Source organism: Chrysemys picta, chromosome 13 (genome assembly GCF_011386835.1).
Source record: "Chrysemys picta bellii isolate R12L10 chromosome 13, ASM1138683v2, whole genome shotgun sequence".
Classification (NCBI taxonomy): Eukaryota; Metazoa; Chordata; order Testudines; family Emydidae; genus Chrysemys; species Chrysemys picta.
In genome coordinates this window covers 27,686,597-27,698,915 of record NC_088803.1, presented here as the reverse complement: position 1 = coordinate 27,698,915, position 12,319 = coordinate 27,686,597, and the positions used below count along the sequence as shown (strand labels likewise).

Here is a 12,319-nt window from a genome sequence, read left to right as displayed (position 1 = left end):
TCTCCTTTACTGCTTGTTTAGGCTAACTATCAGTGTTTTGACTGGTATCCACTGTTAACGGGGGGGGGGGGGAGAATCAACTATATTAATAAGCCTGCATCTCTTCAGGGCTGGCTCTAGGTTTTTTACCACCCCAAGCAAAAAAAATTTTGGCTGCCTCCTGCCCCAGCCCTGGGCTCTCCCCTTCTCCCCCCAACCTGCACCCTCCTTCTGCCACAGCCCTGGTCACTGGTAACTCGCTCCCAGGGCAGGTAATTCAGCAGGAATTTTAGTGTACACAGACAGGATTGGTTCCCATATGGTTACAGGACTGTAGTAAAGTGGAACAATTTTCTGCTTGTGTGATTGGAGGATATCTGGATGCATATTATAAGACTGTCCTCCATAAATGAGGAAAAGTTGAGGTGCCTTTATTATTCTTTTGTGCCACTCTTTCTTTCTATGGGGAATTTGCCAATGCAATATCACTGTCTTCCTTTTAAACAAAAAAAGGCAATGGCTGTTGAAAATAGCAATTCCAGTCCTAATAACCACAGGGAAGCATTTCTTGCTCAATTTTTATCCTACTTTTTCTATAGCAAGTTACAGTGGATCAGTATATTTGATTTGGGAGAAATGAAGTAACAGCCACCCAAACTGAGCTTGAGCACTTCTGAATTTTGAGGTGTTCAAATCTGGAAGGTAGGTGTTTGGGGGGGGGGGTGCCTGTGGCTCCGTAGGGGAGCATGGCAGCATATATGCAGCAGCGTGTCTGGCGCTGCATGAAGCCAGACATGCTGGTCTGAGTGGCACGGTAAGGGGGCTGGGGGGTTGGAGAAGGGGTAGGGGGTTCTGGGGGGGCAGTCAAGGGACAGGGAGCAGGGGGGGTTGGATGAGGTGGAGATTCAGGGGAGCAGTCAGGAGAAGGGGGGTTAGATGGGTCAGGTGTTTGGGGGGGCAGTTAGGGGACAGACAGCAGTTGGATAGGCATGGGAGTCCCAGGGGTTTGTCAGGGGACAGGTAGGGGGTGGGGTCCTGGGGGGGGGGTCTCAGGAGGGGGCAGTTGAGGATAAGGAGAAGGGAGGCTTAGATAGGGGGTGGGATCCTGGGGGGCAGTTAGGGGCAGGGGTGATCAGGGGGGTTGGATGGGTTGGGGTTTCTGTGGGGGGCAGTTGGAGAGAGTGGGATGGGGGTAGGGTGGGGCTACTCTCCCTCCCTGTGGAGTGTCCTACTTTTTGAATGTTAAAATATGGTATCCTTACCCTTCCCAGTGCAGCTCTCCATTCACAGCAGGCTGCAGCATGAGATCTGAGTCCTCACTCCCTCCCCCTCTTTCCTGTTGGTAGTGGCCAAGGGAATGCTGGGAAATGTAGTTCTTTCCCTGCTCCAGGGCTGGCTCTATAAGCAGGGAGCTAACCAAGGAACCAGCTCCCATGCTGGATCCCTGCTGCCCCTGCAACTGGGCTGCCCCAAGCACGTACTTGCTTTGCTGGTGCCTAGAGCCGCCCCTGCATCTCTTTAAACTATAAAGTATGGTGAGGCTAGAGAAACCAGTGACAACACCCTGAAAAGCTGTGATCAAAACTTGCCTAGATGTGTGGAAAAAGTGCATTTCTTCTGCTGTATTGGAAAAGATGAAGGTTCTCTGTATGCTGGTCATGGGTAATCTCAAACTGAGTAGACTCTAAAGTGCTTGACCTTTCAATTTATGTGAAGTCTATAATTTGAAAAGAGAAAGAGAGAGGCAAGCTTAGGTCCTGTGACCTGACTGAACATATGCCGAGAGGGAGAAGCTCGGTGGTGTTCTTCTCTCCCCCCCCCCCCCCCCCCAATGAAGAATCCCACCAAAAACCCCAAATGCTGCCTGCTTGTGTGGTATAGGAAGGGCCATATGTTACCATGGGATTTACCAGCACATGGACTGTGTTCCAGAATTGAAACTTTAATCTGAAAACTTACATGTCGTCTGGTTCTCATGTCTGTGAAGAAAACCTTCTGTGCAAACTAGTGACATCTGTGGACATCCAGAAACAAGTGTAATTGGATGTGCTGCTGTCAATTGGGTGTCTAGTTAGCAGTATTCAGGTTCTTTCCCCTTCTGAATATCAGGGAAATGATTTTTCCCATATCCCCAGCCTGTTGCTCCTACCTTGCCACTTACCAAAACATCTAGCCTTTGTCAATAATGCCCCCTTTCTAGGTTCATTGTTTTGGCTAATGAAGCATTGTACTGAAAATCAAACTTGGGGTGAGAGGAGGAAATATGCCATGTAAATGAAACCTGAGCCCATGTGATGACACAAGGGGACTGACTCATTTTAAATTTTAAAATAAGACTTTCTGAGAGTTGCTTAAGCTGCCCAGACTCTGGGACCCCCTACAGAAATGGGCAGTGGGGGGTGAGCTTGCCACAGGCTTGCTAAGCTCTAGCCATGGTTCCCATGGAACAAATGGGGGCAGGGCAGCTGCATAACTTTTTTCCCCTCTTCTTCCCCCTTGCCCCCCCCTCCCCAGGGTTATGTGGCTTTGCCTGAGGGGTAGATATGCTCGTTGATCACAAGGCAACACTTTGGAGGGGGGCTTTAGAGAAATAGCTGGGGCCTGTGTCCTGGGAAACAAGCTGTGACTTGCTGAATGTGCAGCTTGGTGCTGTGGGCACCAGCAGGGGGGGACTGTTGGTGAAGGTGTGCTGTGGTGACTGCATCGCACCAGGCCTCAAACCCCAGCACAGGGTGCCAGGAGCCTTGAGCTGCCAGTCAGCTTGCGCCAGCTAGATCCCGTAAGGGCAGATGGGATCAGGAGTGGGGGGGAAGGCTTAAAATTGCAATGGAGGGGAGACCATCACCAAGAGCAGCAGACCCTGGGGCAGGGAGGGACAGTGGTGCATGGGCCCTTCAGCATGAGCTGGGCCCTGTAAAGCCTGGGCCTCCCCATGAGGCTGCTTTCAGCTGCAGTAGTGAGATGTGCAGGCTAATTCTCCTGATCCTGCCTGCAACGTGTGAGTAGGCCTGGCTGGGCTTTGCTTTCCCCAGAGCTGGGCCAGCTTCCCCGGTCTCAAGGGAAATCTGTGATCCTTTGGGATGAAGGAGAACTTTGCTCAACAAAGCTGGATCTTGGTGCCTCTAGAACATTTTGTGTGTGCTGGGTTTGTTTTGGGAGGGGGGGGGGAGAGGCAGGGGATTGAAGGTACAGTTGTACTAATCATGCTCTGAGAGCATGCGGCTTGGTCGGAGATGGTGGCTGTGCTCTCTGGTGGGAGACCTTGAGTATAGACTAGAAAACAGTCTGAACAAAAGCTACTTGGCCCAGTGATCCTGAGCAGGTTGCAGACTCTAGCACTACTTGGCTGCCTTCCCTCTGAGTGCCTGGATCATCCCTCTGCTTACAGAGTGGGGCTGCCCTGCAGACTCCCTTCTTCACAGCACCCTATTGCCTTCAATGCATGTTGCAGTTCTTGGGTTGTACTCACTCTGTTGGGCGCTAACTTGTAGGAGAAGTCCTGATTTAACTGCTGGATTGTTGCCTTTCAGTTGCATCTAACTAGAAGATGTCTGATGAGAGCCAAACAACTGCTCCTGCCCCAGACAGCAAGGAGCAGCAGGTAACTGCTCCACAGCATGTGTAAGATCCTGATCTGTACTACTACCAACCAACAGAAGCAGCTTAGTCCTTCACCAGTGTCAAGGCATGCAGTCATTGCCCGTGTTGTAGTGACATAGGGGTCTCTTTCTCTTAGTCCTGAACCAGCGCCTAATGGTCTTGAGTGGGAATGGTCTGTTACCAGTGGTGCTGCTCTCCACTTACTAGGCATAACCTAGTGTGTGCTCACTGTGGTAAGTGAAACTCCCTGGGCCTGATTCTCCACTGAACTGCAGTGGCATTGTGCTCATGGCTGAGTGGAGAATAGGCCTGCCTTTTGAGCCAAAACTTGGCAAGTGCTCCTATTAATCTAAATGCCTTCTGATATCTTTGCCAAAGTGACAAGTGCTATAACTTTTTGTTTTTTATGCTACATGCAAGTGGCTTGTGGAGAGCCTATTAAAAAGCTTTTTGGATCAATCTCTGCCATTGCCTGCCCTCAGTAAAATGACAAGCCTCAGTGAGACTTCCTGGCTTGCTAGCAATCAGAGCTAGTTCTTACTAATTGTCTCTAAATTGGCCACCCATGCTTGATTTTTATTTTATTCCCCCTTCTCTCCCCCCCCCCCCCCCCCCCACTGCTTGGGAACTAGTCTCCTGGCCATCCTCCGATCTGGGACAGGCTCCTGGAGTATGCTGTGGTGTAATCTTGCAGTGACATGCCTGACAAATTCAGGCCACTCTAGGTGAACATCTAAACCAGTGATCAGCAACCTTTGACACGCAGCCCACCAGGGTAAGCCCCCTGATGGGCCAGGCTGGCTTGTTTACCTGCTGTGGCCGCAGGTTTGGCCGATTGCCGTTCCCACTGGCCACAGTTCGCCGCTCCAGGCCAACGGAGCCTGTGGGAAGCCACAGCCAGCACATCTCCGTTGGCCTGGAGCGGCGAACTGTGGCCAGTAGGAACTGCAGTCGGCCAAACCTGCGGCCACAGCAGGTAAACAAGCCAGCCTGGCCCATCAGGGGGCTTACCCTGGTGGGCTGCGTGTCAAAGGTTGCCGATTCCCTGATCTAGACGACTCCTACCAGGCTGTCTCTGGCCTGAAGGAAGCATGTCATGCAAGCTTATGTTGGGGTGTACATAAAGCCCAGTTACTAGTTTTCTGAGCTACCCTAGAACTCCCTGCTAAAGAGGGAAGTCCAGGGCTGACCTGTCAAACTGCTGAAGGGCAAGTGGCATGTACATTGATATGAGTTTCTAGCAGTGTGGCTTACAACACACCTCTGTGCCTCAAAACTAGAGGGAGAAATGGGGAAGGGGAGCTTGACTAAGGCAGGAATTTATGTGGTATGTGTATAAAAATCTCCCCCCCCCCCCCCCCCCCCTCCAAAAAAAAAAATCAGAATACCTGGAGAGTTGCCTAACTTCTACTGGAAGAACGTTTTCAAGGCAGGAGATGTGTGGCAACAAAACTGCTACCTAGTGATGATTATAAAAGCGGCCTGATTCTGGTATGAACTGTCACTTCATTTACACAACTGTTCTTCTGCCTTGTTAGACCCCAGTGAGTCAAGTGGCTGGTCTGCCCTTGTTCAAGTCTACTTATGACATGGTGGTGTCTGCCCTGACTTCTGCCAAAGGAACCCAGCCATCAGGCAAATCTGTGTGTGAGGCAGCAGAGAAAGGAGTGACTGCCATGGCTGGTGAAGCTGTCACTAGTGCGCAGCCAGCTCTAACTGATCTGGAGCCTCAGCGTGAGTAAGCCATGGGCTGGCAATGGCCTTCCCTTTTGTAAGGCATAGGGAAAGCAAGTGGGTGCTTCGTGTTTGATGGGTAGCTTGTTTGTGTGGGGGAGGGAAGCACCTCATAATTCCAGTTCTGAAGAGTTCTGGACTTCAGTGCTATTTGCAGGGCATTACTTTATAAGTGAGCGATAACACAGCAACTGTGTTGTTCTAGCAGCTTCTGAAAGGCTTGAACAGGTCCCTGCTCTGGATGGTCCAAAGCTGAAATAGACTGTGCCCATGCTAAAGAGGGGATGCTGTGGAAAGCCGTGATGGTGAACATCACTTGCCCATCATCTTAATTCAAAACTTCCATGCTTCTGGTTTGTACCGGAAGGGTGTCTGTATAGAACTTCTTAGAAGCTGACTGTCAGACTCAAAAGAGCAGAAAGCTAAAGCCACAGCAGACTGAAGGAGGGGTTCTAGGTGTAGCAAGCCTGTAGAGTAAGACCACCCTCTCCCCAAGATCATTCATGCAACTCCAGGTGGCAAAGGAGACTTGCTCTTCTCAGCTCTGGAGGTAAAGAGGTTGTATGGAGCACTGAACACCATAACTAGGTGACTAAATCTGATGTGGACAGGAAGGGGAATCCACTGTTCAGAGCAGTAGGCAACATCGCTTTTTGCAGCAGTATATTGGGAAGACTGAAGGGGAGGTCAGAAGCTGGCTGTGTCGAGAAGGTGGTTGCTGAGGGGGGAGGTGCATGGGGGAAAGGGGGGGGGGGTGCAGTCACATCCACATCTGGGCCTGTCTTTTGAAAGTGCTGGACACTGTGCAGCTCCCACTGAGAATAATCAGAGCTGCTGGGTGCAGAGCTCTTCCAAAAATCTGGTCCTAGATGCAGATCTTGGGCAAACCTTTCTCTGGGTCTTTGCTGCACTGGTGTAGGCCGCTCTGGCTTCAGGCATCCCCTGTTACAAGGGCTAATTCCTCAGCTGTTCATCTGTCCTCGCAAACAGGGTTTTCAAGATACACTGCCAAGATCACTTAACACCTGAGCTGCCTAAGGAGGAGACCGCTCCCCTTTCTCTGGAGATGGCTCCTAAAACACCTCAGCTTAGCCAGCTGCTCAAGGCATAAAGAACATTCCCACTCTTGGGTTCCCATATTCACAGCTGCTCCCCACACATCTTCCATTGACTTCAAAAGCAGTTCTTTGCAGACTATCTGAAGCATTGACCCATTAAATATGGAGGGGGGGTTTACCACTATCTCTAAAGACAATAGAGCAGCAGCATTAGGCTGGGTAAAAACAACACCCTGTATCGAGGGGGAAATATTACCTGAAATAACACTGCCCTGGGAGTGTCTAACTGCCCATTTATGACTAGTATCTTGGACTTGCCATGGGTGCTGATAGAACTCCATTTCTGTTCTGTGGGAAACTGTTTTTTCATTCCAATATGGAGGCATCATTGCATGAAAAGTCAATTGTTTTTGCAGGAAATTCTGAGAAATATTGAAATGACCTTATTAGAGACTAAATGAAGCATGCTGATGTTTTGACTATTACAGCAAGTTTTAGATTATAAAATTTGCTGTAAGTGCATCATCCTTATCAAAACATGGTGGGTTTTCTTAACTCAACAATCTGTTCTGCAAAACACTCTGATTTGTGTTTGAACTGGCATTTCCTGAGGGAAAACTTCCATTGAAAACTTTGACCAGCTCTATCCAGACAGCCTAGTCTAATGCCAACTGAGTAAAAGCATGCTTCTCTGATGTATGAAATGACTGATTTTTCTAGCATATGTCTGCATGTACCCTCTGTAAACCTGGAGACTACATGCTTCATATCTTGTCTCTAGTTGCAATTGCAAATGAGGGTGGTTGCAAGGGCCTGGAGAAATTGGAGGAGAAGCTGCCAGTCAAAGAGCCAGCAGATAAGGTAATTACCTCTCCTGGGTGGAAAGGTCTGGTGTCCATGTTCTAGAGAGCTAGTTCAGAGCTGCCCCGAGTCTTCAGGCTAGCTGTAATTCTCAGCAAACAATCCCTTTATTCTAGGCAGAAAGAATTTATTAGGCTCTTCTCACAAGAAGGCTTCCTCTTCTCACACTGCCCTTTCAGCTGCTAGTTGGAGCTGGACAAATAATTCATTAATTAACCAACTTTAGTTCTTACTGTCTGAATTTGCCACAGATAGTGTTCCTTGATCATTTTACTTGAAATTACATGGATGTTATCTTAACTACCTTAAAGTTGGCCTGCAAAGACTCATGCCATCTCCTGAGGTTTTGATAGATGAAGACCTGAGGCTTTTCTCAAGACTTTTTTTTACCTTTATATCAAACATTCTGGTCTTAGTTTAGCTGGGAGATCTGTTAGATGTTTGCTTGCAAACATTTTAACATTTGATGGGGAAGGGGAGTTCAACACTTGAAAGTGGCTGTTCAACTCTGAATAAATGTTTTGCATGAGTAGATTTTCTTTAAAAAGAAACACAACCACTCTCCCCCTCAACTGCACAACTTCAGGTCTCATGACCCTTGCAGTGATTCATTAACTTTTCAGGCCAGATGAGACTTGAACTTCCTTTATTTAAAGGCTTCCCCTCCCTTCTTCCCCCCCACTCTCACCTCCCCCCCCAAAACTCCTCAGTCCTCTTAGGCATCCTAAAGCAGCCCAAAAGGGCACAAGCCCACCTTAGTCTCTGCTGGACACTTCTTAGATTTAGCTCATGTGAGGTACTCAATATGTAAGATGTCATGCTTGTGCATATAGGTCAGATTGCATATCATCCCTGATAAGTGTACAACGTAATTGATCCTCAGAGAGCCTGAAGCTATAAAGCTTAATGTGACACTTGCTCTGAGCAAATATTCAATAGCTGCTGTTTCCATAAATATTCCTGCCACTAAAATCCTCTGGGAATATAGTTGAGGAGCAAAGAGTTAAATCTACTAATGTACTCCTGACTGCTCATGAAAGTTTCTCCCAGTTTGATTTCAAGTCCCTTTGAGTCAGTCACTTAAGTGCTTGTCAAAAACCCAACCACAATCTCTAGTAATACTTGCTCCCACTCATTCTGGTGCCCAGACTCCATCTCCCAGCCAGCTATAAAACTCTGGAGATGTTGGTACAGTCTCCTCAAGGTCAGGCCCCTGAAGTACAGCACTAGCATAGGTGGAAACAGGAGTTTTATACCAACTTGATTTCTTCCCCTAGGATCTCTTGGAGCCCAAAGAGCTGGTGTCCTCCAAAGAGGTGGATGCTGTGAGCAGCAGCATGACCGAGGTGGTAGATGTAACCAAGGAGACTCTTCAGGACAGCATAGAGGCTGTGAAATCAATGGTGACCAGTGGCATGAGCACAGTCATGGGCTCCACAGTGGGCCAAATGGCTATGAGTGGAGTGGAAGCTGTGCTGGAGAAATCTGAGGACCTGGTGGATCACTACCTCCCCATCACAGATGAGGAACTAGGTCCGAGAATGCATGCTTGACCCTTAACTACAAATAGTACACATCTGTCTCTTCCCTCCATTAAATAGCTTTCCTATGAGGAATGGGAACATTTTAAGCATTAATGCAGCAGGCTTGCTGAAGGCCCAGCCATTCTGTTACCTGCATCAGCAGTCAGACTAAATCAGGTTAGGCTTCAAGAAGCAGCTAGGTCATATGAGGCTAGTGAGGGATTTAACCTGGACTCTGGCATAGTCACTCCTGCACAGATATCTTCCACCCTATAGGGGTTATGTACCTACCCTAATCTTCAGGGGCAGGGAAAGAGGCCCTGTATGGTGGACCTGTTTCAAGGTACTCTTGGAGAGATGAGGCCAAACTCTCTGAAGTGGGCACAACTTGCAAAGCCAAGGATAGGTACAAATGACTCCATTCTGGATCTGTCCCTGAGGAAAAGGGCATAGTTTTTGGAGATAGCAGGTGGAACTAGGCCAAAGGGCCATATTCTTGGGGGCTCTGAGCACTCCCAAGTCACTTCAGAAGGAAGGTTAAATAGCTTTGAAGGGGTGCACTGGCTCTAAATCTGTAGTAGGAAGCAATGCTGGAGGGATGGAGACTGTTCTAGGTAGAAGCCCTGGAGTGAAGCAAAAAGTAACTTCAAGGATATATGGCTTTCTTGACTCAAAAGGTCTTGGTGCCTAAAAGTAAGGGACTGATTCTTCACTATAGTTAACAATAGTTGTCACATAACAGTAGTAAAGCTACCATTGTTTTGTTCCCACTGAGTGAAGCTGAAAGCTACAGAATATTCAAGATGTCATTGCTATTTCCTCTAGCTGCATGTACAAATAGCTAAGTGACTGGACACAACTAGGAGAACTACCTAGGGAAACTTGCACACCAGATTCCTGTGAGGGGAAGATGTTTGTTTTTTTTTTTTTTTTAAGCATCTTGAGTTAAAAACAGACATGAGGTGACTAATGGGAGGGTAATTCAGACCTCTGTTCTGGATGCCTAAATCTGGATTCTTATTGCAGCACAAATAACACACTGCAGAATGCAAATGTACACTTGAAAAAAGTCCTTGGGTATGTCTGCATTGGACTAAGACCCACAGCATGGCTGTGGTTGCCCTGGGTAAGCTGACTCAGACTGTGGGGCTAAAAATTGCTATGTAGATGTTTCGGCTCGGGCCAGAGACTGCAAGTGAGGAGGGTCCCATAATCCAGCCCAAGCCTGAATGTCTACACCACAATCACAGCCCCATGAGCCAGAGTCCGCTGAGAGAGACCAGCAGCAGGTAGGCCCCAAAGAGTATGACCGACTGAGCAGACCAGAGAGCCTGCACTGAGGGGGGGATTGAACACAACTTCATTGAGTAAAGGGCTGGAGAAGGAGTCGTGCTTGGATTGACAGGCCTGTTCTTCCTGGGTTGCTCTTAATCTTTTTGCATTCCTCTATATTGAGAATGGAAGGCTGGTTGATTCTGTGCCATTGATATGACCAAACAGAAGAGTTGGAATGCAGTCATCTTCCCTGGTAACTCCCATTTGGGTCTCGATGGGGACTAAACCTGAAGATGATGGCCATTGTCTAGATTTAAACCAATACTGAACTCCCCATTACCAGGGGAAATGCCTATCTGTGCTGAAAAGCCCTGCATTTCTATCCGCATAGATCCACCTCGTGCCAGGTACCTGGCCTGTTGACTTCAGTGGGACCCCTGCATGAAGGGAGATCCATCATGTCAGTTGGGAACACCTGGCTGAAATAGTGTGACTCCACCTGCCCTATAGCACAGGATTTAGCTATGACTCTTCTTACCTCTGGGTGGGATGTGGTGGACAAGATCTCCAATATATGGTACCATAGGTACACTTGCAACTTAAACACTCATGAAAGATGACCTAGGCAGCAGTAACTCTGTATGAAAGGTCTCATGCCAGTCCCAAACAATCTCATGGGGCAGATGCCTCCAGCTAGCTGCTGAAGGGAATAAAATATCTTATTGGGGGGGGGGGGGGTGATATTTCTAAATCTAAACCCCTGGTTAATTTGTGGCTCTCTAGCTCAGTAAGGACTTGAATAGAGTAGGTGGCTCATGTTGGCCCCATGCCCTTCATCCAATAGGGTGACTGACCTTGATCTCATTCCTTACAGCAAGCTTAGCTGAATCTGTGGAGGGAGCTGAAGAGTCTGCTGTCCAGCATCACGGCTACTTTGTGCGGCTGGGCTCCTTGTCAGCTCAACTCCGCCAACGTGCCTACCAGCATTCCTTGGGCAAAGTGAGACAGGCCAAGCAGGGCATGCAGCAGACCTTCCTACAGTTTCATGAAGTCCTTGACCTGGTAGGAACACTGTTCCCTCATCTCCTTGTTAAGTATCCTGTCCTAACACTATTTTTGTGGGAAATGGTCTTATTGGTCTCTCTGGCCTCACGAGGCTCAATCCAGGAGAATAGCTGTATTGTCCCAGCAGTGCTCCTGTCTAGCAGCCTCTTCATACTGGTGTTGCCACCTTTATAAGTGGCTCAGTGAGTCATATATGCAAGTTGTTCTCATAGAGATTCATCCTTTGCTCCTTGCTGATTCTGTCCCCTTCTAGATTAACTCTATCAGGCAGAATGTTGATCAGAAGCTTCAGGATGGCCAGCAGAAGCTGCACCAGATGTGGCTTGACTGGAGCAGCAAGCAGTCAGAAGGAAGTAATGATGCAGCCTCTACAGAGCCAAAGGTATTGGGCTATTGGAGAGCAGTTCTGGACTGAGACATCCCTATAGAGAAAACATAGACCTAGTTCACTTCATGTGTCTTCTAAACCTGTTAACTTGCTTCTTTACAGCAGGTGGAGTCTCATACGCTGGCCATGTCTCAGAGCATCACACAGCAGCTGCAAGACGACTGTCAGACCCTGAAGGCCAGCATCCAGGGCCTCCCTTCCAGCCTACAGGAAAAGGTGCAGCAGGTTCTCAAGAACTTAGAAGAGCTCCACAATTCCTTCTTTGCTGCCAAGTCCTTCCACGACCTACCAAGTGCTACCCAGAGCCAGGAGAAGATAACCAAATCCCAGGAGTACATAGATGAGCTGCTTGAGTATATAGAGCACAACACTCCTTTCTCCTGGTTGGTGGGACCCTTCACCCCATCTGGCAGAGCCTATGTAACACCACAGGAGGAGCCTGAGAAAGAGGAGGTGGCTCAGAAGAAGGCAGACTAGGGACCATATTATAGCTGTACCTAGCACAGTCTTTTTGGAAAGTGCCTAATGTGTAAAGGGTAGAGCTTTTGTGGGAGGAGTGGGGACTAACTTCTCTGGCCAGCACTAATATCACACCTTGAACCCAGTTGACTGTTTGCAGGTGAATGCCTTGAGAAAAGTTAATAAAGAAATTAAATTTATTAGCCAATGGCTCTTTTCCCAGGAATACCTTAGACCCAAGAACAGTCTTATAGCAATAGACCTTCAAGCCTGTTAAAAGTAAGTAGGCTTTACACTGAATAGCTTTCTCCTAGAGACCATGTATGGTGCAGAATCTCTAACAAAAACTAAAAATAAAACGTGTTTAAATGCTGTCA

General features: G+C 48.2%; 2 protein-coding genes across 8 annotated transcripts in view; one reads left to right on the top strand and one right to left on the bottom strand.

Annotated features, from left to right (window-relative positions):
• LOC101945655 (perilipin-3-like) overlaps positions 1-1,322 on the bottom strand; it is a 26,226-nt gene extending 24,904 nt beyond the window's left edge. The window contains exon 1 of one of the 4 annotated variants that reach the window (XR_010592231.1): positions 1,242-1,260. The gene's annotated coding sequence lies outside the window, so the exon portion shown is untranslated. Of the gene's footprint in view, positions 1-1,241 lie in introns of all 4 variants that reach the window. The other 3 variants (XM_065565705.1, XM_065565706.1, XM_065565707.1) reach the window with 3 other exon arrangements.
• Positions 1-12,319, top strand: part of LOC101945933 (perilipin-3-like) — a 13,037-nt gene extending 718 nt beyond the window's left edge. The window contains exons 1-8 of one of the 4 annotated variants that reach the window (XM_065565703.1): positions 2,649-2,758; positions 3,510-3,580; positions 5,118-5,313; positions 7,153-7,232; positions 8,510-8,765; positions 10,905-11,092; positions 11,349-11,477; positions 11,586-12,319. In XM_065565703.1, coding sequence (XP_065421775.1) covers positions 3,527-3,580; positions 5,118-5,313; positions 7,153-7,232; positions 8,510-8,765; positions 10,905-11,092; positions 11,349-11,477; positions 11,586-11,960 — 1,278 coding nt within the window. In that variant the 5' untranslated portion in view covers positions 2,649-2,758; positions 3,510-3,526 and the 3' untranslated portion in view covers positions 11,961-12,319. Of the gene's footprint in view, positions 1-2,648; positions 2,759-3,509; positions 3,581-5,117; positions 5,314-7,152; positions 7,233-8,509; positions 8,766-10,904; positions 11,093-11,348; positions 11,478-11,585 lie in introns of those variants that run through there. The other 3 variants (XM_065565702.1, XM_065565704.1, XM_008168165.4) reach the window with 3 other exon arrangements.